The sequence below is a fragment of the Mobula birostris genome, chromosome 1, assembly GCF_030028105.1.
Source record: "Mobula birostris isolate sMobBir1 chromosome 1, sMobBir1.hap1, whole genome shotgun sequence".
Classification (NCBI taxonomy): domain Eukaryota; kingdom Metazoa; phylum Chordata; class Chondrichthyes; order Myliobatiformes; family Myliobatidae; genus Mobula; species Mobula birostris.
Window position 1 is genome coordinate 39,127,201 of NC_092370.1, and position 24,933 is coordinate 39,152,133.

A 24,933-nucleotide genomic window follows, 5' to 3' on the forward strand; every position below is an offset into this window, starting at 1 on the left:
GAGAGTTTCTAACCATTTATGGAATTTATCATTACCTTTTTCCACTTGACATTTGAAGAGATTTTCCTCTGGTTGTCTTGATTTTATTTTGGCTTTCCTTTCCCTTTTTTTGGGAGTTGTGAGATTCCTGACAGGATGCCTTAGTGCAGACATACCTGAAAGGAGAAGGATAATCATAGAGGAATTCTGGGTTACTTGTGCTATGGAAAATATGTTCTGTGAACTCGATCCCACATTCTGCCCTTTCAATCTAACACCCTCCGCTGCATGGTGACATGACTTGTTATATTTATTTGGTGATATTGGTAAATGCGTTTTTATTAACCATCTGTAGTTGCTCTGGTGATCCACGATATAACAAAGCGTAGGACAGGCTTGAAAAGTTGTTGAAGATGATAGATGTAGAGGTTCTGGAAATTTTCTCTCCTGAAGGAATCTGTCTTCCATTGCTTGCTGGCTTTCTTCATTTGCAAAAAGGGGTTGGGGCAGGAATAGAATGTTTAAGTAGGCATAAAAGTGGATAAATACCCAGGGGGCCGATGAATGTTTCCAGGCAAGGGAGAATTCTGCTGGGGCCAGATTGTAACTCGCATCATTGTTGAAACTCATTCCTTGTGTTTTTGACCTACAATAAATGATGATTTTGCAAAGCCTTGATTTCAAAGTATTTGTATTCAAAATGTGCTTTTACTCCATAACAATTTCTGAGAGTTACAGTGTCTGTGCTTTTCCATTTCCAGCCTTTTGTGCTCCCTCAATTTAAATTGCTTTACTATTGGTGACTGTGCCATTGTTTGAATCTCTGAGATTTCCATCATAAATGTATCAATTTTCCTACTCTTCTTTAAAATCCTGTTTAAATCCTCTTTTGGTGACTTCCCTTCTTATCCATTCATGTGACTGGATGACAATTATTATTTATTAATGTCCTGTGAAGTGTTTAGGATAGTCTACCACATTAGAAATTGTATAAATGCACCCTGAAACCTGAATGCCTTTCCATCATCTCTGTAGTACAAGTCAGGAATCTGATGGACTCCTTCCTCTTCAATCGATGAATATACTTCCAACAGTACACCACTGGCACCTTGCCTGCAACTCGGAAATCCATTCCCTTCAGCATGGTCGCTGTACTGTGTGTCATCAAAAGAATGGGACGTCATCTAGACAACTCCCGCACCTCCTCCCAAACCTTCAACCTCATCTATGAAGAAGCCAAGACCAGTGAGTGCATGGGTGCCCTGGACCCATCATATAAATATAATTGCACAGAAAGCACGACAGCACCTCTACTTCCTCAGGAGTCTGCAGAGATTCAGCATGTCATCATAAACCTTGGCAAACTTCTATAGATGTGTGGTGACTGGCCGCATTACAGGGTGCGATGGGATCACCAATACACCAATCTCTTCGAGTGGAAAATCCTACAAAAGGTCATGGATTTGGCCCAGTACATCACGGATAAAGCCCTCCCAACTATTGAGCACATCTACATGAAAATTCACTGTAGAGAAGCAGCATCCATCATCAAAGATCCTCACCACCCAGGCCATGCTCTTTTCTAACTGCTGTCATCAGGTAGAAGGTACAAGTGCCTCAGGACTCACCCCACCAGGTTCAAGGACAGTTACTAGCACACACCACCAGGCTCTTAAACAAAAGAGGATAACTACACTCATACAAACAACAGGAATTCTGCAGATGCTGGAAATTCAAGCAACACACATCAAAGTTGCTGGTGAACGCAGCAGGCCAGGCAGCATCTCTAGGAAGAGGTGCAGTTGACGTTTCAGGCCGAGACCCTTCATCAGGACTAACTGAAGGAAGAGTGAGTAAGTGATTTGAAAGTTGGAGGGGGAGGGGGAGATCCAAAATGATAGGAGAAGACAGGAGGGGGAGGGATGGAGCCAAGAGCTGGACGGGTGATTGGATAACTACACTCATTCTGTTTCTGGTGTTCAATGGTCCCACTTTAAAGACTCTTCCATTTTCAGTTTGCTATTCATCGATCCTTTTTATAGTTACTGTTCTATAGATTTGCTAAGTATGCCCGCAGAAGAATAATATCAGGATTGTATCTGGCGACATGTATGTACTCTGATAATAAATTTTTCTTTGAACTTTTGAAAACTACAAGTTTTCCTCTAAGCTGTACACCTGAGTTGTTCCTCCATTTACGTAACTTCCTCCCCAACAACCTTATGGGAGCTAAACACTAACTTCTCAGGGGCAATAACTTATTAGAAAAGAATGTTTGGTGGTGTTTGAAGGTTGGCACAGTAGTGTAGCTAGTAGAGCGAAACCTTTTCGCACCACTAACTTAGGTTCAATAGTGACCTCTGGTGCTGTCTATATGGACTTCGCACATTCTCTCTTTGATCAGGTGGCGTTCCTCAGATGCTCCGGTTTCCCTTTACATCCCAAAGCGAATTAGTAGGTCAATTGGCCATTTTAAGTTACCTCGAGTCCAGTGTGTTGTCGAGTGTTATAATCAGAGATGAGAACCAGTTACAGTATAAGGGAAATTTGTTAGTGGACGGAATTGATTTGAGCAGGCAATAACCCCTGGGGATGAATTAGCCTTCTTTTATTTCACCTGGAAATTGATAGAAACTTACCAGCGATAAATCCTAAAGGGGATATTTGATTTCTTTTGAAACAAATAGCTTTAAAATTATATAAAAAGTCAAAAGCTGTAAATAGTAGTGATCATCAATAAGGCGGAACAGTGCTTGCGTGGCCGCAGTAACCACGGGTCCGGTCGGACGAATTACTGTGAGGACGAGTTTGCTGACGTGTGTGCAGGACTTCGCTGCCTTTCCGCAATCAGGCTCCAGTTTGACAATGCGTAGCTCGGTTTTCTCGGTTCTCACCCGCTTCTCCCAGGAGTACGCGGCCGGCACTCCTCTCCGGCTGAAACTGCTCGACTCCTACCTGCTGTACATGGCGCTGAGCGGCGCCACCCAGTTCCTATACTGCGCGCTGGTCGGCACCTTCCCCTTCAACTCGTTCCTGTCCGGCTTCATCGCCTGCGTGGGCTCTTTCGTGCTGGCGGGTGAGTACAAGGGTTCGAGAATGGAGTCGGGAGCAGGGGAGGGTGGGGTGGGTAAGGCTGAGAGGGTACAGGCCTGTTGTGGGGCCTTGTGTGAGAGGCAGGAGATTGGGTGGTGTGGGAAGCTGGGGCCAGAGTACAAAAATATGCAAAAGGAAGGAGAATCTGGATTGGGGGTGAGGATGGCCGTCGCTGTTGTGGGCGGTTGAGGTAGGTATTGGGGGCAATACAGCTTGGTTTGACTCTCTGGTAAACCCATTGGATTGCATGTCACCAAAGAACAAGATGATTTTTCTTGGAAGGGTTTCAGCCTGAAACGTCGACTGTACTCTTTTCCAAAGGTGCTGCCTGGCCTGCTTAGTTATTTCAGCGTTTTTTGTGTGTTGCTGTGATTTCCAGTATCTGCAGATTTTCTCTTGTAGATGTTTTTTTGTGTGGGAAGCAAAATATGAGGAGGGTATTTCACAGTAAATCCCAACCCATGGAGTCCAATGCATTGGTGAGGTTGAAATAGGCTATGTATAGTGGCTGGTACTGTTTCTCACTGTGTGCTTGGGATTGTCATGGTATTGCCCTAACACTTTTGTCAAGCTTTTTTAGTGTAGTGTCACATTTTGCCACCACAAACTTTCTTATGACAACACTCCATAACCAAGTTTGGTCAGTCTTCAGTAGTCAAGAGTGCATTCACTGAAGCATAGGAGAGGTTGGCCTTGCACTGACATTTGCAAAGCAACAGGCCAACACCAATTTGCTTCTGCTGCTCTACTGAGTCCTCTATCAATTGATGTTTGAAGCATGACATTGACAAATGTAGACTACTTCCCAAATCTCAAACCATCTCTTAGTGAAGGTAGATATCACTAAATTTTCTGGCAAAGCCTTTGAGAACTTGGCCTTTGGTTGAGTGAACTTGGCCTTTTCTCCTGGAGTGACAGAGGATGAGAGGTGACCAGATAGAAGTGTATAAGATGTTGAGAGGCATTGAGCATGTGGATAGTCAGAGGCTTTTTCCCAGGGCTGAAATGGCTAACACGAGAGGGCACAGTTTTAAGATGCTTGGAAGTAGGTACAGAGGAGATGTCAGGGGCAAGTTTTTTACGTAGAGGGTGGTGAGGGCGTGGAATGGTCTGCCAGCGACGGTGGAGGCGGATACAGTAGGGCCTTTTAAGAGACTCCTGGATAGGTACATGGAGCTTAGAAAAATAGAGGGCTATGGGTAACCCTAGATAATTTCTAAAATAAGTACATGTTCGGCACAGCATTGTGGGCTGAAGGGCCTGTATTGTGCTGTGGGTTTCCCGTGTTCCATGAGAAAAGACCTCCAGATCTGGGGCGTAGTTTGCTGTGGCATAATGTAGCAGATAGTGTGATGCTGTTCTGTCTTGGAGCATTCTGGAATTCAGAGCTTAATTCTGGTGCCATCTGTAAGGAGTCTGTACACCCTCTCTGTGGAATGCCTAGGTTTTCTCTGGGTGCTCTGGTTTCCTCCTGCAGTCTGAAGATCAATTGATCATTTTAAATTGTCCTATGATTAGGTTAGGGTTAATTGGGTTTGTTGGGGTGTTGCTGTGGCAGCATAGCTTGAAGGGTCAGAAGGGTCTACTCTGTGCTGTATCGCTAAATAAATAAATTATTGTCTCTGCACTATGATCCCCTGCCTTCTATGTGCTTTTCAGACCTGGACTGTTACACAGTTAGCATCTCAGGCACTGGAAAAATATGCTGTCTTCTCAAAGTCATCAAACTCATTGGAAGAACAAGTCAACCAGTATCAGTTACATCAGCTCATACAGTATTGGGCATGCCATTTACACTAGTTTGTGCATCTCGTATCAATTGCTTGCCTAACATCAAACACTCTTCATGAGCTCTGTCATGGGAAGGAATTATCAGGCATAAGGGAGGAAAGGTTCAAGGATATACTCGAATCCTCTTACAATTGGAGCAACTCCACTGATACTTTGCTATGTCTGGCCTATGACCTTTCATAGTGAAGAAGGAACATCTGAGATGGCATGGAGAATTTAAAGGTTGAGCATTAGGAGCACATAGAAACCCTATCTAAGTAATGAAGGAGCAGACCACCTCTCAACATAAACTAGTCTCATCAGCTACTTCCTGCCCCATTCATGGATATCTGATTTCTACATTGTGGCTTAAGAGAAAGCTAATGAATCCCAATATGGGAGTGGAACAAAGTCATTGTCCATCACAACTGCCTGGTCAGGAAAAAGAAACAATGTGATGCCTACACTGAAGAAATTTAAATCTTCTCTTTGACGGGAGTTTAGTGAAACTATCTCACAGCTCCCCATCTTTAATTTCTTTGGCCCTTCAACTTTTCGACCACATTTTGACTCAGGCTCACTATTACAGCCATATATCCTTTCTTGGAACGTGTCTCCATAAGACATAGAATAGTACAGCACAGTACAGGCCCTTCGGCCCACAATGTTTTGCCGACCCTCAAACCCTGCCTCCCATATAAGCCCCCACCTTAAATTCCTCCATATACCTGTCTGGTAGTCTCTTAAACTTCACTAGTGTATCTGCCTCCACCACTGACTCAGGCAGTGCATTTCACGCACCAACCACTCTCTGAGTAAAAAAAAACCTTCCTCTAATATCCCCCTTGAACTTCCCACCCCTTACCTTAAAGCCATGTCCTCTTGTATTGAGCAGTGGTGCCCTGGGGAAGAGGCACTGGCTATCCACTCTATCTATTCCTTTTATTATCTTGTACACCTCTATCATGTCTCCTGTCATTCTCCTCCTCTCCAAAGAGTAAAGCCCTATCTCCCTTAATCTCTGAACATAATGCATACTCTCTAAATCAGGCAGCATCCTGGTAGATCTCCTCTGTACCCTTTCCAATGCTTCCACATCTTTCCTATAGTGAGGCAACCAGAACTGGACACAGTACTCCACTCACTGCCAACTTACTCCAGTTGGCTTCAGGATTCGTTTTCGAGCCCTCAATTTGGCCCTTTTGCCAATCAACTTTCCAGCTCTTAGCTCCATCCCTCCCCCTCCTGTCTTCTCCTATCATTTCGGATCTCCCCCTCCCCCTCCCACTTTCAAATCTCTTACTATCTCTTCTTTCAGTTAGTCCTGACGAAGGGTCTTGGCCCGAATCGTCAACTGTACCTCTTCCTATAGATGCTGCCTGGCCTGCTGCGTTCACCAGCAATTTTTATGTGTGTTGTGTTGAATGAACCCAATGATGTGCAATTGTTTTTTAAAAAAAAAATTCCATTGGATTTAATTGACACAAGTTATTATTATGCTATTATACTCTATGGGCCATCACTTGATGCTCTTTAATTATGTTGAATGTGTTTGAAATGGGTGTTGTGTTCTTGATTGCCATCCAGTGAGGTTAGTGTAAATTGAATGGTGGGCTTTGTTTTGGACTTGTGACCAAAGGTCAGTTTAATATTTTTATGTTTACGTATTTTTTTGTTGGAACCCTGCAGTGCTTTGCTTAGACTATTTTTTCTATCACCACAGTTTGCTTGCGGATACAGATTAATCCTCAGAATAAAGGTGATTTCATTGGCATTTCACCAGAGCGTGCATTTGCTGACTTCCTCTTTGCCAGTACCATCCTTCATTTGGTGGTGATCAACTTCATAGGCTGAAGGTAAGTATGAGGAGCAGAAGAGTTGCTTTTCAGCTTTTTTTTGTTCTTTGTACTGTATTGTCTAATGTGCTAGGAATAGTAAAACTTTGTGGAGCTAGTTAAAGTTGGAAGAAAAGAATTAACTTTGGCTTCTGACTCTTCATATTTTCAGTTCTTCTGAAATGTAAGTCATGAAAAAACAAAGTGGAATAAGTTTTATATGATGTTATCCGAGAATATCAACTTGAAAAATACTAGCATATTCAGAAAGGTAGTGGGACTAATTGTGGTACCTCACAGACAAGCATGATATTAATACATTCTATGAATGTGGCTGATCTGAGTTCCATCCCAATTGCTACTGAATAAAAAAATAGTACTGTTTACTTCACATCTAGTTAGATAATTGGAATCACTGATAAATTGATATTTTTCCGAGATCAGGATTGCGAAAGTATAAAGGAAAGTGCTGACCATCTTCGATTTTACCAAGTGATGTATTACCCTGATTATGATCTTGGGTAATTTGGAATCAGTTTTTAAAAACCATTTTCTTTGTCTTGCTTGACTTATTAAATATTTGTAGTGATGAAGTCAAATAGATTCCCTTGTGCTTTTCTTCCCACGAGTTTTTGGGATGTGATAGATCAGAAATTTTCCTTTGCTAGGATTTTTTTATAACACCAACTCAAAAAGTGAATTTACTTTTTAATATGGTGCCTCATGACTTCTGGATTTTTCAAAATACTTGACCCCTTGAAAGTAAGATTAATTGTCTATGACTACTGCTCAATTAATATCAGAAACAGAGAAAATTTGTGCACACAATTGTAGAGACTAGGTTATGTATTGATGGGTAACTGATAAATATTGGTTAGGAACTTAATGCTCTTTTAAAAAGTGCTATGAAATCATCATGAAAAGTAGATGCATTTTGACATCAGTTCTGAAAGATGGGAGATGAACCAGGTTTTTGGGTCTAGCCCATAGAATAAGTTATGAAGGTTGAATTTCAGAAGGTACAAATGAGATTTGAAATGTGACCATCGTGTCTTTAAGTCTTGGTGTAAGTTTATCTGTAGTGGGGTTTGAAATAAGTTTCTTAGAAACCTGTCATTTTGAGTGATGGAAGCTAAATGTATTGTTTCCCCAGTGAAGGGGCACAATGCTGTCAGCAATTTTGAGAGGAAATTTAAGGTATATTAACAGAATTAGGTGGCATTTGTTGGCATTGAACAAAGGATTGGGAACATGAGTAGGACACTCAGCCTGCTCTGCCTTTTAACTTATAGCTGATCTGACTGTAATCTAACTCTCTTTTGTTTTTGTAGCTGTGCAGCAGGAATAATGTAACCCCAGCAGTTTGGAGCCTGTGTTGATGCTGCGTTGGATCAGTTTGTATTTTGTTTACAAAATCTGTTTCATTCCATATGTAAAAAAAAATTAAAAAAAATCTTTTACAAAATGGTTGATTACGTCTTAATTAGTTACTGGAGGATTAAGATGGATTAGAAACTGGTCAAAGATGTGATGGCAAATTCAGCTGCAGGTTAATATTAAATTAGCTAATTTTGTCTGTGACAAATTCAGTTTTGTGACAGAGCATTGAAGTTACCAACAAGGATAACATTCCAAATGTTACCATGTTATTTTGGTGAGGCAGTATTGACTTAAACTTTCATTTCTTGAGAACAAATAAGTTCTGCACTTAACTATTTTGGTGGGATGGGGCAGACTGACTTAAAGTGGTTATGAGAAGTGAAAACCAGCAAATTATTTTTTCGCCTAAACTTACTCCTGTTCCGAGAGCTTTAGTAATCTAGCAAAACTCTGATAATGCCTAATTATTAAACATGCAAACCTTTTCATAATTATTTTGTATAGTGGCACTCAAAGCCTTGGGAAGTTTCAAAGCTTTGGGCCGAGACCCTTTATCAGAACTGGAGAAAAAAGCTGAGAAGTCAGTAAGAAGGTGGGGGAGGGGAGGAAGAAATACAAGGTAGTAGGTAATAGGTGAAACTGGAAGGGGGAGGGGTGAAGCAAAGAGCTGGGGAGACGATCGGTGAAAGAGAGAAAGGGCTGGAGAAGGGGAAATCTGATAGAAGGCCATGGAAGAAAGGGAAGCACCAGAAGGAGATGATGGGCCTGTAAGGAGATAAGGTGAGAGGGGAATGGTGAGGGGGAGGGGGTCTATTGCCGGAAGTTCGAGGAATCAATGCAATCGGGTTGGAGGCTACCCAGATGGAATACAGGGTGTTGCTTCTCCAGACGGAGTGTGGCTTCATCACGGCAGTAGAGGAGGCCATGGACTGACATGTTGGAATGGGAAGTTGAAATCAAATGGGTGGCCACTGGGAGATCCGGCTTTTTGCGGCAGACGGAATGTAGGTGCTCAGCGAAGCCATCACCCAATCTATATCGGGTCTCACGGATATACGGGAGGTCACACCGGATACAGTAGATGACCCCAACTGGTGAAATATCACCTCACCTGGAGGGACTGTTTGGAGCCCTGAATGGTAGGGAGGTGGTGTAGGGGCAGGTGTACCACTTGTTCCTCTTGCAAGGATAAGTGCCAAGAGGTAAATCAGTGGGGAGGGACGAATGGCAAGGGAGCAATTCCTGCAGAAAGCCGGAAGTGGGGTGGAGGGAAAGATGTGCTTGGTGGTGCACCTTCTTGCTCTGACTGCTCATCTTTTTTTCTCGGTTTTGATGAAGGGTCTCCACCTGAAACATCAATTGTTTACTCTTCTCCCTAGATGCTGCCTGGCCTGCTGAGTTCCTCCAGCATTTTGTATGTATGGTTTGGATTTCTAGCATCTGCAGGTTTTCTCGTGTTTGTGATTGGATATTTAATTCTGGATTGTTACAGAGAAAGTGCAGTGCAGGAAGACAATAAGGTGCAAGGCCACAGTGAGGTAAATTGTCCACCTTCTTGTATGAGGCAACTGTCCAATAGTCTCAAAAGCCAGGGATGGAAGCTGTGCTTGGGCTGGTGGTATGTGCTTTCAGGCTTTTATATCTTCTGTCTGATTTTGGTGGGGAGAGGGGAGAAAGAAGAGATTTGTCAATGTTGCTTAATCTAAGCTCACTGTACTAATGCATTGGCTTTATGAATAACAGTATAAAAATTGGAGTTACATCTATTACATCATTTCGTACAGTACCCTGAGGGCAATTCAGGTAGTGATTATAGTAAACCTAAGTTTTAATCAAAATAATTTGGCTTTGATGACATATTACTGACAACTTGAACATTTCTTTTTGCAAGTGGATCTTTGATTTCCTGACTAACAGACTACAGTCAGCATGGATATGCAACACTTCTTCCATGATTATTCTTGCCGCCTTGTTTCAGCCCATACCGGACCTTTATAGTCTGGCCCAGTGTTTAAATCAGTCAAACATCGGCTTGTTCCTTGCTCCTGGGCTCGGGCCCTGCTGCCTCGCCTCAGATCTGCTGCTTTGAGCTGGTTCCAGGTCCACTCCAGTACTGGCCATACCTTAGCTCATTCCTCGCTCTTGAGCCAAGGCCCCGCCACCTCAATCCGACCTATACACGGCATGCTGCAAATATCTTGCACATTTGAGACTTCTGTTCACACAAAAATGTCAAGTTGTGCAGCGGTTTCAAAGCACAACTCCGAAAGGGAAGTTACAGGCTATTGCAGTGACTGTTTACTGGAAAAAGTGTGATAACAAAGTCGTTAGTAGTTTTGTTTGCTGCCAGTAAGTCGTTGCTGTGTTTCACTAGCGCCATGTTGAATTGGACTGCTGAACTGTAGTGGGCTGTATCACAAATGAGTTGGGCTACAGGAAGGAATAGGGAGCCTAGTGACATGGTGTCATGACACCAGCTTTTCTCTCAATGTCAGCAAAAGAGTGATTATTGACCAGGAAAGGGGACAGTACATGTTCTGTTGTTTGCATCAATATGCTGAGATCAAGAGTGTTGAGAGCTTCCAGTTCCAAGGAGTGAATATCACCAATAGCTTGTCTTGATCCAGCCTCTTTGACACCATAGCCAGGAAGGCTCACCAGTGCCTCTAATTCCTGAGAAGGCCAAAGGTGTCTGTCGTGTCCCCTTTGACCTTCGTCAATGTTTATTGATGTTCCATAGAAAGCATCCTATTCGGATACATCATGCCTTCATATGGCAGATGCTGTGCCTGTGACCACAGAAAACTGTGGAGTTGTGGACATGGCTCAGCAAGTCATGGAAACCAGCCTTCTCTCCATGGACTCCTGTCTGTATTTCGCACTGTCTTGGTAAAGTATCCAGCATAAATATCCCAAACATTTTCTCTTCTCCCTTGACAGTCTGTACCAACAAGCTTAAGGATAGCTTCTATCTGTTGTTATGATTGTTCTTAGTATAAGATAAATTTTTAACCACACCATTGACCTTGCACCTTATTGTCTGTAATTGCAACACTTTATTATACTGTTATAATGAATTGATTTGTATGAATGATGGGCAAGACAAGCTTTTTACAGTATCTCAATGCATGTGACAATAATACTCATTAATGAAGGTGCATGCTGTGATCTCCCTGTTTGACCAGGTAGCTCTCTTATCTCTTTTAAGTGATTTGATGTCCATGTTGTGGCCTCACCCCTGTTATAACCCATGTGTTAAATCTCTGGTTGGTGTTAAATTACCCCAGAGTCAGAAGTTCAAATCCCAGAAAATTGCTGGGGACATTTTATAGTTCTAAAATGCCTTTAACAAAGCGAGTTATGTTGTTTGAAGGTGTTCACAAGCAGGCAAACTGTGCAGAAACCAGGTTGAAGTATTTCAATAGGTGGCTAAGCCAGAAGTGAAAAGTGCTTTTTTAAAAACATATTAAAGAAATTAAACATCAGAACAAAGGATTAAGATAGACCAGATATTATAAATATTTTTTAAAAAGTATGTACTTTGAAATATGGGTTAACAATTTACAATTAGTTTCTCAAACATTTAACAACTGTTAAAAGGCAATTACACTATAATCAGCAAGGCTAGTGTAAAATGCTATTCAGGCAATAGTGATGCTGTGTCATGTGGAAACATCAATCTAAATGTTGGGGATAGTGAAATACAATATGGGTAGAACTTCAAAATAGTTTAACGTCATCAGATCTTCACAGATTGTATACTGACAAAATTTCTCAAACTGCAAGCTTTTATAAATGTAACAGCATATGAACATTGGGATTATTTATCAGCTACAGTTGAATAATCGATACAATCATAACTAATGTTTTGATGGTAAAGCAAGTTTATTTATATTATTTTCCATTTAAAAATTACACCAAAACAGGAGTATTGACACTTGGTGTTTACACAAGTGCAATCTCTATATTAAAAGTCCGCTGTGATAATGTTAAAAAAAATTCATGTAGGCATAGGTATTTATTCCAGCCATGAGATCATTCTTAGAATAAAGGATTAAGAAATGCAAAGAATCTCACACCAGTGCAAACATTCTCATTGTCACAGCTGTACTGAACACACAACCTCCTATGAATTCTTGTGAGCATTTGCTTTACTGATTATCGTTCACAGTTACATTTCTCTTGCCCATTGCTGATAATGTCTTACAAATCCTGCATGGGGGGGGAAATTCTTCTCAACTTCTCTCTGATCTTTTAACAACAATCTTAAAACAATAATATCTGGTTAGGGATTAACTTATGAGCCTGTATAAACAACTTTAGCTTAGTCACTCAATTAAAACCTCTCATTATTTTGAAAACCTGTATTGAATGTCAACCTTTTCAGCTGTAAGAATAATCCTAATGTCTCCAGACTGTCAATTATATTAAATAGTCCATTATAAAAATAGTATTAATGGTAAGGCTCTTGGCAGTGTGGATAATCAGAGGGATCTTGGGGTCTGAGTCCATAGGACATTCAAAGCTGCTGTGCAAGTTGACTCTGTGGTTAAGAAGGCATATGGTGCACTGGCCTTCATCAATCGTGGGATGGAGTTTAAGAGCTGAGAGCCCTATAGGACCCTGGTGAGACCCCACTTAGAGTACTGTGCTCAGTTCTGGTTGCCTCACTACAGGAAGGATGTGGAAACCATAGAAAGGGTGCAGAGGAGATTTACAAGGATGTTGCCTGAATTGGGGAGCATGTCTTATGAGAATAGGTTGAATGCACTCGGCCTTTTCTCCTTGGAGCAACGGTGTATGAGAGGTGACCTGACAGAGGTGTACAAGATGATGAGAGGCATTGATCATGTGGATAGTCAGAGGCTTTTTCCCAGGGCTGAAATGGCTAGCACGAGAGGGCACAGTTTTAAGGTACTTGGAAGTAGGTACAGAGGAGATGTCAGGGGTAGGTTTTTTGTGGTGAGTGTGTGGAATGGGCTGCTGGCGACAGTGGTGGAGGCAGATAGGACAGGGTCTTTTAAGAGACTCCTGGATAGGTACATGGAGCTTAGAAAAATAGAGGGCCATGGGTAAGCCTAGGTAATTTTTAAGGTAAGGACATGTTAGGCATAGCTTTGTGGGACGAAGGGCCTGTATTGGGCTGTAGGTTTTTCTATGTTTCTATAATTGAAACCCATCTTCTGGTCATGTTCTACTAAATCTCCCCTGTTTCTTGACCTAATGTGTCCTGTCCGGAACTGAACACAATGTAGTGTGTAATTTTCAGCTTGGGAAAATTGTTAGTAGCAGATGAAACTATATACTCATTTTCCCTTCCACTGATTCAGGGATTGTGCTGGGAACCATTACATGGGAGTAACCTAATTAACAATTGGTGACACTCAGAAAAGTAACATTTCACAAGCTTACAGTGTTTATAGTAACATATAAAGTAACATATCCAAAACATAGTAACATATTTCAGTAACACTTTGACATGTTGGTATACCAGACAGCAGTATCTTTGTTCAGTGAGTTCTCTTTGTAAAGTAGTTTTGAATTCTGTATTTATGCTTGAAGGTCAATACAGTTTCATAGAGGACTCAAACAAATTTGCCAGGTCCTCCTCTGTCTGAGGCCTTGGTGACAGTTTTGTTACCCTTTCCTAAAACAGATCAACAGAAAAGTTATTATCATTTTAAAATATTCAAAGGCATTATTTTCCAGTACACATTCTCAATGTAACAGAACAATGAGATTGATAGTAGACAATGTTATAAAGGAAAAATATGATGAGAGTGATGGCATCCTAGCCTCAAAATCAAACTTCAACTGAGGAATTTTGCCCCAAGTTATTTATTGCAAGTGTGCTGAAGACTGAAATGAAAGATAGTCTCTGCTCAAATGAAAATTGCAACATTAGTGTAAATACCTGATGTTTCATTATCAATACAACCCATTCCTTGCCTCCAAGGCTATTATTTCCTCAAGACAGTTGGGTTATGAGTATTATGTAACAGCAGTTCATTTAGGCAAGTCTGAATAATTAAGGTATTCCAGGGGTTGGTATAATTTGAAGCTATGAAGAGCTGAAGACTGAAGTTAGTCTCTCTCTATCCCTTGAGTGGATTTATTTCTCCAATACAACCCTTGATTAGCCTCTGCACTAATGAGAACTCATTGATGTTTTTCTGATCTCTCATTTCTAAGAATTTGATGAGAGCTAATATTGGACCAACTAGTCTATTGTTAACTGAGTTTTCCTCCTTGATTAGGTGAAATAATTGTAATTGTAACTTGCATCCTAACGGAAGAAGGAAAAATCTAGCCAGATATTCTGATACTTATTTCAATGAAGCCTTTTATTTCCATTCACCAATTTTATACATCACCCATTCTATTTTTAAATATATTCTGTACCACTTGCCATTTAAATTTTAAATTTTCCATTGCAGTTGATTTATCTTTCAATAAGAATTGTGTCATTTCACTTCACTTTCCATGGGATAGCTTGCCCACCTTCCAGAAATTGGTCCAATGCTCCATTCTTTCCTTTTAAGAGCAATCATGCGGTCAACAAATTACCGGTACCAATTTTTCTCTCTTTAATGGATACTATATGGCATAGAAAGAACACTTGCTGCAGAAGACTTGCATCTACATTGAAGAATCCAAACATATTTTTGTTTGGTTTCATCTTGCTTTACATTACCCTTCATTGCGGCAAAATGTTTGGTTGCAAAAAGGTTATTTATTTCCTTTATCGCTGGATCCTCTTGTGCCACTGATCTATCTTGTGATGATTCATGGCAGCAAAGCAAAACCTTTCCCACTTTTATCTAAATGTTCAGTACAACTGCCTATCATTTAATATCATAGCAAAGAGTTACACAACACTGATTTTCTTTGCATGACTAGCAAAACTTAACATAGAAGTATTCCACTTTTTATTTACTTTTGTTCTTGATTTTAGCTCAACTTATTTAATAATTTTAATGAATAGTAGTCCTGTAAAACTCTCTTTATTAATGTTACTGCAGACCTGAGGCAGTGTTCCTTTGACTAAAGCTGGAATATCTTCATTAGTGTAACCAACTGCACTCAGCCCATCTTCAACGTGCAGTTCAAACAAGAAATTCCGAAGCGTATCAGCCAGAACTAATCCTGCATCTTCACGCTTCACAGTCTTCGTGTCAGCTCCTGAAAGAGATGCAGAGTTTGCAGGATCAGAAGAAAATCATGTTATGCATGCACAATACTTTACATGGGATTCCAATATATGTAAAATTCATCTGAAACTACACAAAAATTACCAATTAATCCAATGACTATGCAGTTTATGTGGGCAATAATGTGAAAAATTATAGAACCACAATGCTTTATTTGTATGACACCATAGACTATGTGGAGAGGAATGCACTCCCTGGTGGTATCAGATAATCTGGCATAAGAAATGCAGCATCATTTCAATAAGAGGGGATGAAGCTTCGGCCATTTAGTTTATTCCTTTAGTCACAATTAATGAACAAACATAATAAAATAATCAATGGTGGCTCATGTAAAAGACAGGTCAGATTTCAGCTTTGGTTCATTATTCATAAAATTGTCTTTGTAACTGTATTGTGAAATGATAGTTTTGAGAGGAAATTAAAGGACTGATCCATAAATTCACTCTCAGTTATGAGGAAGCTGAAAAGTCAGACTCCTACCTAGTATCTCAGCTGCTTCCAAATGGCGTTCAGGACACATGGGGCTTGTGAAAGTGAAGACTGCAGGAGAGGTCAGAACGACAGAAAGGCCATGTGGCTGCAATTGAGAACATCACAGTTATATAAGAGTAGCATAAATCCCTCTACAAAGCTCTACTTAAACATCCATATCAAGATATCCTCCCTTAGTCTATATATTCCTGCTGTTAAAAATATAATGTAATCTAATAAACTAAATGATTTGATCTGTATGCAAGACAAGCTTTTCTCTGTATCTTGGTACAGGTGACAATAATAAACCAATACCAGTGGCCACCTGGGTTCATGGGTAGACAGCAATGTTGGCACACCCTACTGTCTGGCATGCCACCTATTCCTCACTGAAATCACAATAGATTGTTGAATATATGAAATTTTACCAAACAGTGAATCATTTGGTATGATTTTAGATACAACATAGATACTGCTGTTAGTTGGGTGGGATGTTCACTTCCTCTGAAAGAGTAAGCTTTATTGGGATCGTTACCTCTATTCTTTGCTGTAATAAGCAACAACATTAAAGTGTCTGCAGGCACCACATGGCCACAAGAGTTTCTTTAGTTACGTAAAGCCTATGTGAGTGATTTCACTTCTGCAAGAGTGAGCAGCAATTTGGAAGATGCAGCAGAGACTTGCTGTGCCTTGGAAATTGAAAGTCAATATAACTGTGACTCCCATGGAGTAAGCAGTTCAGATATGACAATGGAATGTCACATCATTGAAAAATCCAAGTCCATAAATGTATTGTTCATTGGTCAGGTCCAAATAGGATATGGTGTCTCTGACTTTGTTTGGAAGCAGGTTCTCTGTTCAGGCACACATATCTATTTTTCCTATCCCAGGAGCCCAGACACACCCCGAGTGACTGGCCATGGCCTTAATGTGGCCTCCATTAATGGAATATTGTGGCACCCATTGATTTCTGGTTAAAGGCTGGAAAAATAAACGTTCACTGTTTTGTTGCAAAACTTTGTGGAGGTCTTTAAGCAGCTTGGTCACTTCTAAAGGTGCTCAGTCAGGCCTGTTAGTGAAATACTCCCTTTATAGTTAAAAGGGCAACAAACTGGCACTATTTGCTCCTGGTTCTAATGAGATTGTTCCATAATGGTCACAGTATGAAGATATGTAGGTGCAGGCTAAAATGTATGGACTGTGAATAAAGACATCATTTGGGCTGCGCTTAACACCAGGAAAACATCAGCTATTTGATGTCTGAATGAATTATTCAGGAAAATGTCTGGCCCAATTTCACTTCAGGGTCAATTCACCCAGAAGTGATCTCCAGTGCATAGAACTGGGTAAAACTGAAAAGGAATTGCATAGCATTTAAAACTGGTTGTCATGTGAACTAATGTGGACAGCTGAACTGTGTGTACAATTCAAAACCTGTACATACCACCAAAGGATGATCCACATTGTAATCTTCGGCTTTAAAGGTTTTCACCAATCCTGCCACTGGATAGGACATTCCATGGCTAGGAAAGGAAGATCAAACATACAGTCTAAGTCAACATTTTCGTCTACTTGTGACTGGAATTGTGAAAATCCTGTGTAATTTGACAAATCTCATAACAAAACCAACAGAATCGTAAATTATGGGTAAAAATTCTTGAGCATATCAAAACCATTATTGAGTATCTTCATAGATTTGTTATAAGGAACATGTGTAAAACCAATTTAAAGTTTTTTTTAAAGTAGTGATGTCTACATTGATATAAGGATGGAATGGATAGATGTAGTATGTGTGGATTTTCACAAGGCCTTGGACAAAATCCCCTGTAAGATAGTTGTAGAAAATTTTCAGGTGTTAAAGAGTAAATGTTCTCATCTAGATAGAACATTAGTTAATGAATGTGAAAGAAAATTGGATGTGATAACGATGGGAAGGGCTGTAACTTGGACCTCGCTCTTAGTGGACTGAGACACTGGACAGAAAAGAGCATAACCCTAAACAGAAGAGGTTCTATTGATGCTGGAAATCTTGACCAATGCACACAAAGTGCTGGAGGAACTCAGCAAACCAGACGGCACCTATGGAGAGAAATAAACAGTTGATGTTTTGGGCTGAGATCTTTCGTCCATCCCTGAATCATCTGTTTATTCCTCTCCATTGATGCTGTTCAACTTGCAAGGTTCCTCCATGGCTTTGTGGGTGTTGAGCATAATCCCAAACTGTTTCTGACAAAAAAGTCTTGAATTTTGTAAACATGCAGATATTTGTAGTGTATCGCGATATGGGAGAAAAAAAGAAAGATTGGGAGTATAGATGCAGGGGATAAATCCAGACGCAGAGTCTCCAAATGAGCATTTCCTTGAAAGTAGGGCTGTAGTTATATTATGTTTGTTGATGTTAAAACACATATTCATGTATTTTAAGTTTACTTTAGGGAAGCAAATCTATGATGGAACAGGCAAAATGTTAAGTAAGGTTGCCTCACGCATTGGGTGTACAGTCAAACGTTTGCCACATATATTGTACATTTTAGATTTAATCCTCCCAAGTTTTCCCTAAGATAATTACAGAAAGGAAATTAAAATCATTAAGTGCCGTAAACTCAAGAGGATGTAGCCTGGAATAGAAAACTATAAAGATGAAGATAGTCTTTAGATTATGGCATTGGAGCAGAGAAAGCAGAGAAATATGAAGAGATTTGATAGATGACAGTCTATTTCATCTGGGAGTCCAGGACAAAACTATTACCAGTTTAAAAGTACTAGTAAAGTAGTTCAGATATACAGTATTTGTTTATAATTAATTTCACGGTGCATGAATTGTTTTCTCAAAGCTAGATGTGACAGGCAGCATTTCACCTTTGGGAGAAATGGAACAGTATAATCTTATATCAGGAAGATACAGGATTATTATTCATAACACACTTGTATTGGCAATTAAAATCATGGTTAGAACTTGCATGCCTGAGCTTCTAGAAACTTACTGGGGAAGGTTACTTCATCTTGTATTTCTGGCCAAGTTACTTGATTCTGTGTTAAGTGATCATAGCATTCAAATAACCATCTCTGAAACTCTGGAAGAGTAAACGTGACTAGGTTTTCTCTAACTAATTGTTACTTGGAGACCTGGTTGAAACCTGTATGTGAATGAATGTTGGGTAAGGATTGGATTGGACTTGACCCAGATTTTCTCACAACTGTTATTATTACATGATCCAGGCTCACAAAAGGAAAACAACAGACATGACAAGTTTCAAAATACTGTCTCCACCTATGTGCAACTGTAATCTAGCAATAAGAGCAAAGGACAATGTAGCATGTATGCGTAAGCCTTAAAGGAGAAGATCCCTCATTAAGAACCTGCATTTGATTTCTTATACAGTATTAGATTTTTTCTTTAAGTTCTTTGTGGTGCTCCATTCAGGCAGATTGTGTGGAGCAGTTGTGAATAGGCACATTTGATGGTGAGAATTCTTTCACCCAGTTGGTCAGCAGCCTGTGGCTTCAATAGTTTGGCATCAGCTACCTTATGGAGGAAAAGTAACAGCTAAATCACTTTATAAGATTCTAAAGCATTACATTTTTCATCTTACTGAAATGAAACATTTGGAGCTTCATGGCTCATGACTGCTTACCAGAGATGAACACCAGCATTTCCAAATCCAATCCCTGCAAAAACACTTGCAAGGTGCATGTTGAATCTTGCCTCATGGTCATCAGCATTTCGGACAGCACTAGCAGATTTAAAGAGAAATTAATGTTTAAAAAGCATTGTGTAATTCACACCTGGGCTAAGATTGTACTCCACAAGTAAAACAATTGTCAATAAATTCAGACCTGGAATATATATACAAAGTGTAACAACTATATAATTTTCATGAAAACATTTACAATAACCAGTTAAAAATTTAACAATGTACATCACACAGTAAACTAAGGAAGAAGTTCTGTGAGGATTAGATTGGAACATAAAATAAATCAAACACAGAGACGCAAACTATAGACTCCAATAAATATTAATTATATTTAAGGTGCAATGCAACAATTTTCAAGTTGGAGGAAATCGAGAAATCTGAACTTTAGGAATTAGTTGTGCTAACTCATGATTTCTTTTGTTTCTGCAGGGGATCAGGTGGGATCAGCTAGTTTTTCGAATAAGTATGCTGACCTATTCGAATAAACTTCGCAGACTTCCAGTCAAGTACAGATATTTAGTATAACCAATGTTATGATGACAAACTCTGTTATCTTCTTCAGGGATGATGCCTGGGCATGTCTAGTCCAGTGGTATTTACACCCCCCTATAGTCTGTCCTCACTAGACATCCCCAGGCATCATCCCTGAAGACAATGGCAGTGTTTGTAATTGAAATGTTGGTTATAATTGATACCTGTACCTGGCAGGAAGCCTGAGAAGAGTTTATTCATCATATACACCGGGAAACATGCTGACCTATTGATTGTAATTGGTAGCAGGCAGTGATTAGCACTGTGAACAAGTGTCATTATGTATCCCAGTTCTTTTCCTGAAAACAAATATTTTTTAATAAATGTAATTGTTATCTTAAGCAATTGTTCCTAAGCCGTGATTCCCTGTAAAGACAAAACTACATGACATTTGTTACATGTCAACTTTTTTTTTTAACCCCATAAGCGTCATTTTAGGCACCTGGACGAGGCGGGTGGATGACATCATTAACAAAATGTGGAGAGGTTGCTGGAACATTCGGCAGTTAAGGGACAGGGGACTGCGAGCTACCAGCGGGAGAGTGAGCTGGGTGGAGTGAGTTGAAGAGTTCGCTACAGCAGTGGGCGAGTCTAATACTTCTCCATGTCCAGAGGATTGTGATAATTAGCGGCACGCAGTGCATATTGGATACGTGACTGTCACTTTGTAGGATCCATACTTGGGATTTCTGGAGTATCCTGTGGCGACCACTTTTTGTTAATTTGTACATGGATTCCAGTGTGTTACGTGGCATCCACTTGTGTTACAGAATATTCCATAACTGTCACCTTGTGATATCCCTATGGGGATTTTGGAACTTAGGCATCACTTTGTTACCCCTGCACGGACTCTAGTATTTCAGTGATGACTACTCGACTTCTGGAATCTTCTGTGACTGTCACCTTGTGTCATCTTAAGGTGGATTTATGAGCTCTCCCTCACAGACACCTGTACCTGTTCCTGTGGATTTTTGGAACCTTCTGGATTGCTATCCTAGGACTCTGTTTGAGTAAGACTTGGGAAGAACTGTTCCTAGACCTCTGTAGTTTGTGAGCTAAAATGCATAGCACTGTTAATTTTTGTTTGGAGAGTAATTTGTTTAATTGTCTGTATTTGGGTAGGTACTGAAAATATAGCTGTTTAACATTAAAAACTGAGTCTGTGGTCTATTGCTGCTGGCACATAACACATATTATAGAATTTTCAGCAACAGAGGTGCTAAACTTTGCATTACCGCTTAATGTACTTGGCCACAATTCTCAGGGCATGTTTGGACCACACATCACTGATAGGGTTGCTCCCTTGATACGCTGGCCGATTAACTGGGTTTGGAGGGCAGGGTGATCGTAAACTGTATGGAAGAGCTGTGTAGGATTCCAATGCGTGGCTGTTGGGATAATAAGAACAGTGGCAGGAATTTAAGTAATTTTGCTGTAGAGAAATTAAACTTTATAAAATGTGAATATTATTAATAAACAATGAATTTACATTCAGTTTTATCTACCCGATTGTTCTCTTAAAATCACTATTCATATCTCTGTTACTCTGGCAGTAATTTGATTGGTTTGTGGTCCATGTACTTCTCAGCAATGTAATTGCTCAGTATGAAACATTTGACCATTTATGGTTCTTCATCTGTGAAGAATCATCAGATTTTTGTTTGAACATTGGCTCTTAGGTCTCACCCCAAACACTGCTCCTAGTTTAACTTCAAGTGGCTCTTTTGGTAGTGATGCTAAATACATCATTCAGCACAATCTGTTCAAAACACAAAACTACAGTGGTTTCCAGTTAATTGGGGCACATTGGGACATTTTGGCAAATAACAGCTGTTCCAATTAGCTGACATTTCAAGGAAATAGTAAAAAAACATATAAGGCCAACTACTGTTAACTGAGGAGTAACAAATTATGTATTTAAATGAAACTCAGAACAAATTAGAACACTAAGAATACTACTGTAGTACTATTAAACTGCATTTCCTGATAGTTATGGATGGAGGAATTTATCCAGAGTACGCTGCTGTGTTCTTTTGACAGACTGCAAAATATCAGCGCAGACACCAACTACAGGTAAATGGACTGCTTCATACAATGCAGTCAACAAATGCATCCTCCAAATCTACATTTTCATTGTAACATTCAACATGATTGTCAAAGCCTTTAAATTCATTGTAGTTCCTAACTTGTTGAAGTAGTGAGATTGTTCCATTTTCACTCCCAACTGTTTCTAGCATCTCCAAGTCTAAATGCTTAAAACTGAAGTGAGTAAAACAGTTTGGAATTGTTTTACTGCTTATTTCTCACCAACTATCAGTGACAAAATTCTCTGCTGTTGAACACATGCAACCGATGCTATTTAAAAACTGTTCGTTCTAAGCACAGTATAGTGTATAGAGGCCACACCAGTGCACTTGACTGATGCTTGTTAGAAGCTTCAGAAACAGTCTCCCGGCACATTTAAACAGCATAGATCCCAAAAATGATGGGAAACTGGCAATTTTTTTGATTAGTTTTTGCTCTTTAAGAATTGTCCTAAATAAGCATTTGTCCCAATTAACCAATGGCCCAATTAACTGGAATCCACTGTATAAGTAAATGTCATACAGAAGCTAATCACAACTTATTTTCCAACAACAACATGTAACAGTCAAATTTTACCATCTAAAGACCTAGATGATTTCAATGATAAACATTGTGGTAGAAAACCACAAACATGAGAAAGTCTGCAGATGCTTTAAATCCAGAGCAACACACACAAAATGCCGGAGGAACTCAGAAGATCAGGCAGCATCTATGGAAAAGAATAAACAGTTGACATTTTGGACTGAGACCTTTCTTCGGGACCGAGAAGGAAGGGAAAAGATAACAGAATAAAAATGTGGGGGTAGGGGAAGGGGTTAGCAGGAAAGTGATAAGTGAAGCCAGGTGGGTGGGAAAGGTCAAGTGCTGGAGAAGAAGGAAAGGAAGTATGAACAAAATACTTGTGTGGCTCCTTGTGGACTAACTGAGTAAAGAAACTAGAAGAATAGGTGAGAATAAAAATAGGTTAAACGTAACTATCACCCAGTCTGCAGTTCCTGAAGGTCCTGGGACCTGTCACAAACAACCCAACTCCTCTATGAAAGGGAACTCTCTCAAACTAAAATAGAAAATTCCTACCACAAAGGAGCATCTGAAAAAATCAAATGTACACAACAAAGGTGTGTGTTTTTCAAATCACTGTGCCAAAAAATAAGATAAATAAAGAGCTAAACAAATTAAGAAAACAACTACATTGCTATAAAATTACATTATTCATTCTATTATTTAAACTTGTACAACATTGGTTATGAATTTCCTTTAAGCTACCCCTATTATGAGAAGTGTAACAGAAAGAGGATATCCCACTAAACTTCTAGCAAAGGTTTGTATTTCCTGGCCATGGTTCAGGTTTACTTCATAAATGTTTAAAATGATAAAAATAATTCTTACCAAAGTACATCAAATCCACTGTAAGCTGCCACACGGTCAGGCATGTGCAAGGTATGCAAAGGGTCCACGATCCCGAGTAAGGGCTTCAGAGCTCTGCTGGCAATGCCTGAAATTTTACATAAAGCACATAGCAGCAAAGTTAGACTACTACATTCTATTGTTATAAAGCTTCTGAATTCTATGATATTTTGTGATATGAACTAGGACTTATTAGAATAGTACTGACCACCAATAACCATGGGAACATTGTGAACCATAAATTTAGGCTTGGACTCTGTCTCTACTCATCTTAAAGGGGTAATCAAAGGGGTAACCTAGCTTTCATGCCTTTGTGACAGCCAATGAGGGGATCAATCCTTATCAAATATCAGAAATCCAATGGTCCAAAGATCTAATTACTGTGACTGAAGTTCCCAAACTCTTCAAGATGCCAACATTTACTTATCTCTCGCCTTTTAAAAATATCCACTTCTCATTCCTCCTACAAAAATATGTAATTTCACATTTTACCATATGGTACTTTCTCCATCACCTTCCTGTGCAATCGTGCACAAGGCATAAATTGATGTACTGTATTATGAGGAGGAATTGAGCGGAAAGAGGCCAGATTGTCTAAATCCAAAAAGTAAAAAAAAAGCATTTCACTTAAATATATACAATTATATGAGACATGACATGGACATATTGAAGAGCTGTCTCCCTGGTAGGATGCTCTAAGTCAAGGGTTATGCCACAAGGGCAATTCATTTCATTTCCAGTTTGAATCTTTGGAAATACTAGCTAAGGCCTGCAGATATTCAAAAACAGAATGCTGAAAGAATTTAAGAAGTGTAACCTTTTGCCTTCATAGATACTGCTAAACCCAGTGAGTTCTTCTAGTCAGCATCTGCGATCTCTTTTGTCTTTATACTATGGATGTTCATTTGATTAATATATGCAAAACCAATATTGAAAAATACTTGGGAATGAGGGATTTGGAGATGGGGAACCAAAATGGTGTAGATGCATTAGTTCAGCCATGGCTTCAATGAACTGTGGAACTTGCTGAAAAGATGGCATGATCTATTTTTGCTCATGTTCTTAAAAGAAAAGAGATTTCTATCATTTAGAAGTATTTTCACCACACGGACATAAGGAAGTTCTACCCACTTGTACCTGTTTTAAATTTCATTGCTTCATAATCAAACACAGCCACACCCGTGGTCTCACTTCCAGTGCCAGCTGTTGTGGGAACTAGGAAACAAAGTATGTAACTTGATTAGTATTCAACTCCACAATTAATAGTCTTTCCACATAGATTAACATGCAGATTCAAGACGGAATTAAGGTACAACAAATTTGACTGCACTTCAGAAAAAATTTTAATGATTGTTAAGTGATTTATCCTGAAATTATGAAAGACAATTCAATTGTATTTTTCTTTTTCCTTGAAATGTGCAATGGTCACAAAATCATGATATAGTGTACAGAATAAGCATTATTTTGTCTCATCAA

At 39.7% G+C, this 24,933-nt stretch overlaps 2 protein-coding genes across 2 annotated transcripts in view; one reads left to right on the top strand and one right to left on the bottom strand.

Moving 5' to 3' along the window:
* The first annotated feature begins 2,751 nt into the window (after positions 1–2,751).
* Positions 2,752–8,142, top strand: dad1 (defender against cell death 1). Its single transcript, XM_072254421.1, has 3 exons — positions 2,752–3,055; positions 6,566–6,698; positions 8,009–8,142. Exons 1-2 carry the CDS (start codon positions 2,845–2,847, stop codon positions 6,694–6,696), a joined length of 342 nt encoding a protein of 113 aa, XP_072110522.1. The 5' UTR covers positions 2,752–2,844; the 3' UTR covers positions 6,697–6,698; positions 8,009–8,142.
* A 3,647-nt stretch (positions 8,143–11,789) lies between these two features.
* Positions 11,790–24,933, bottom strand: part of adhfe1 (alcohol dehydrogenase iron containing 1) — a 33,454-nt gene continuing 20,310 nt past the window's right edge. The window contains exons 7-14 of the mRNA XM_072254429.1: positions 24,595–24,672; positions 23,440–23,545; positions 21,201–21,353; positions 19,375–19,473; positions 17,184–17,262; positions 15,749–15,845; positions 15,082–15,239; positions 11,790–13,704 (exon numbers count right to left, since the gene is read on the bottom strand). Of these exons, the coding sequence (XP_072110530.1) occupies positions 13,621–13,704; positions 15,082–15,239; positions 15,749–15,845; positions 17,184–17,262; positions 19,375–19,473; positions 21,201–21,353; positions 23,440–23,545; positions 24,595–24,672 (854 nt within the window). The 3' untranslated portion in view covers positions 11,790–13,620. The remainder of the gene's footprint in view (positions 13,705–15,081; positions 15,240–15,748; positions 15,846–17,183; positions 17,263–19,374; positions 19,474–21,200; positions 21,354–23,439; positions 23,546–24,594; positions 24,673–24,933) is intronic.

What these genes read in the sequence shown, in the direction of transcription:
- dad1 (XM_072254421.1), top strand. Translation starts at nt 2,845, where the DNA reads ATGCGTAGCTCGGTTTTCTCGGTTCTCACCCGCTTCTCCCAGGAGTAC. An exon ending in GGGCTCTTTCGTGCTGGCGG is followed by an intron (nt 3,056 to 6,565) that starts GTGAGTACAAGG and finishes CTATCACCACAG; the next exon opens with TTTGCTTGCGGATACAGATT.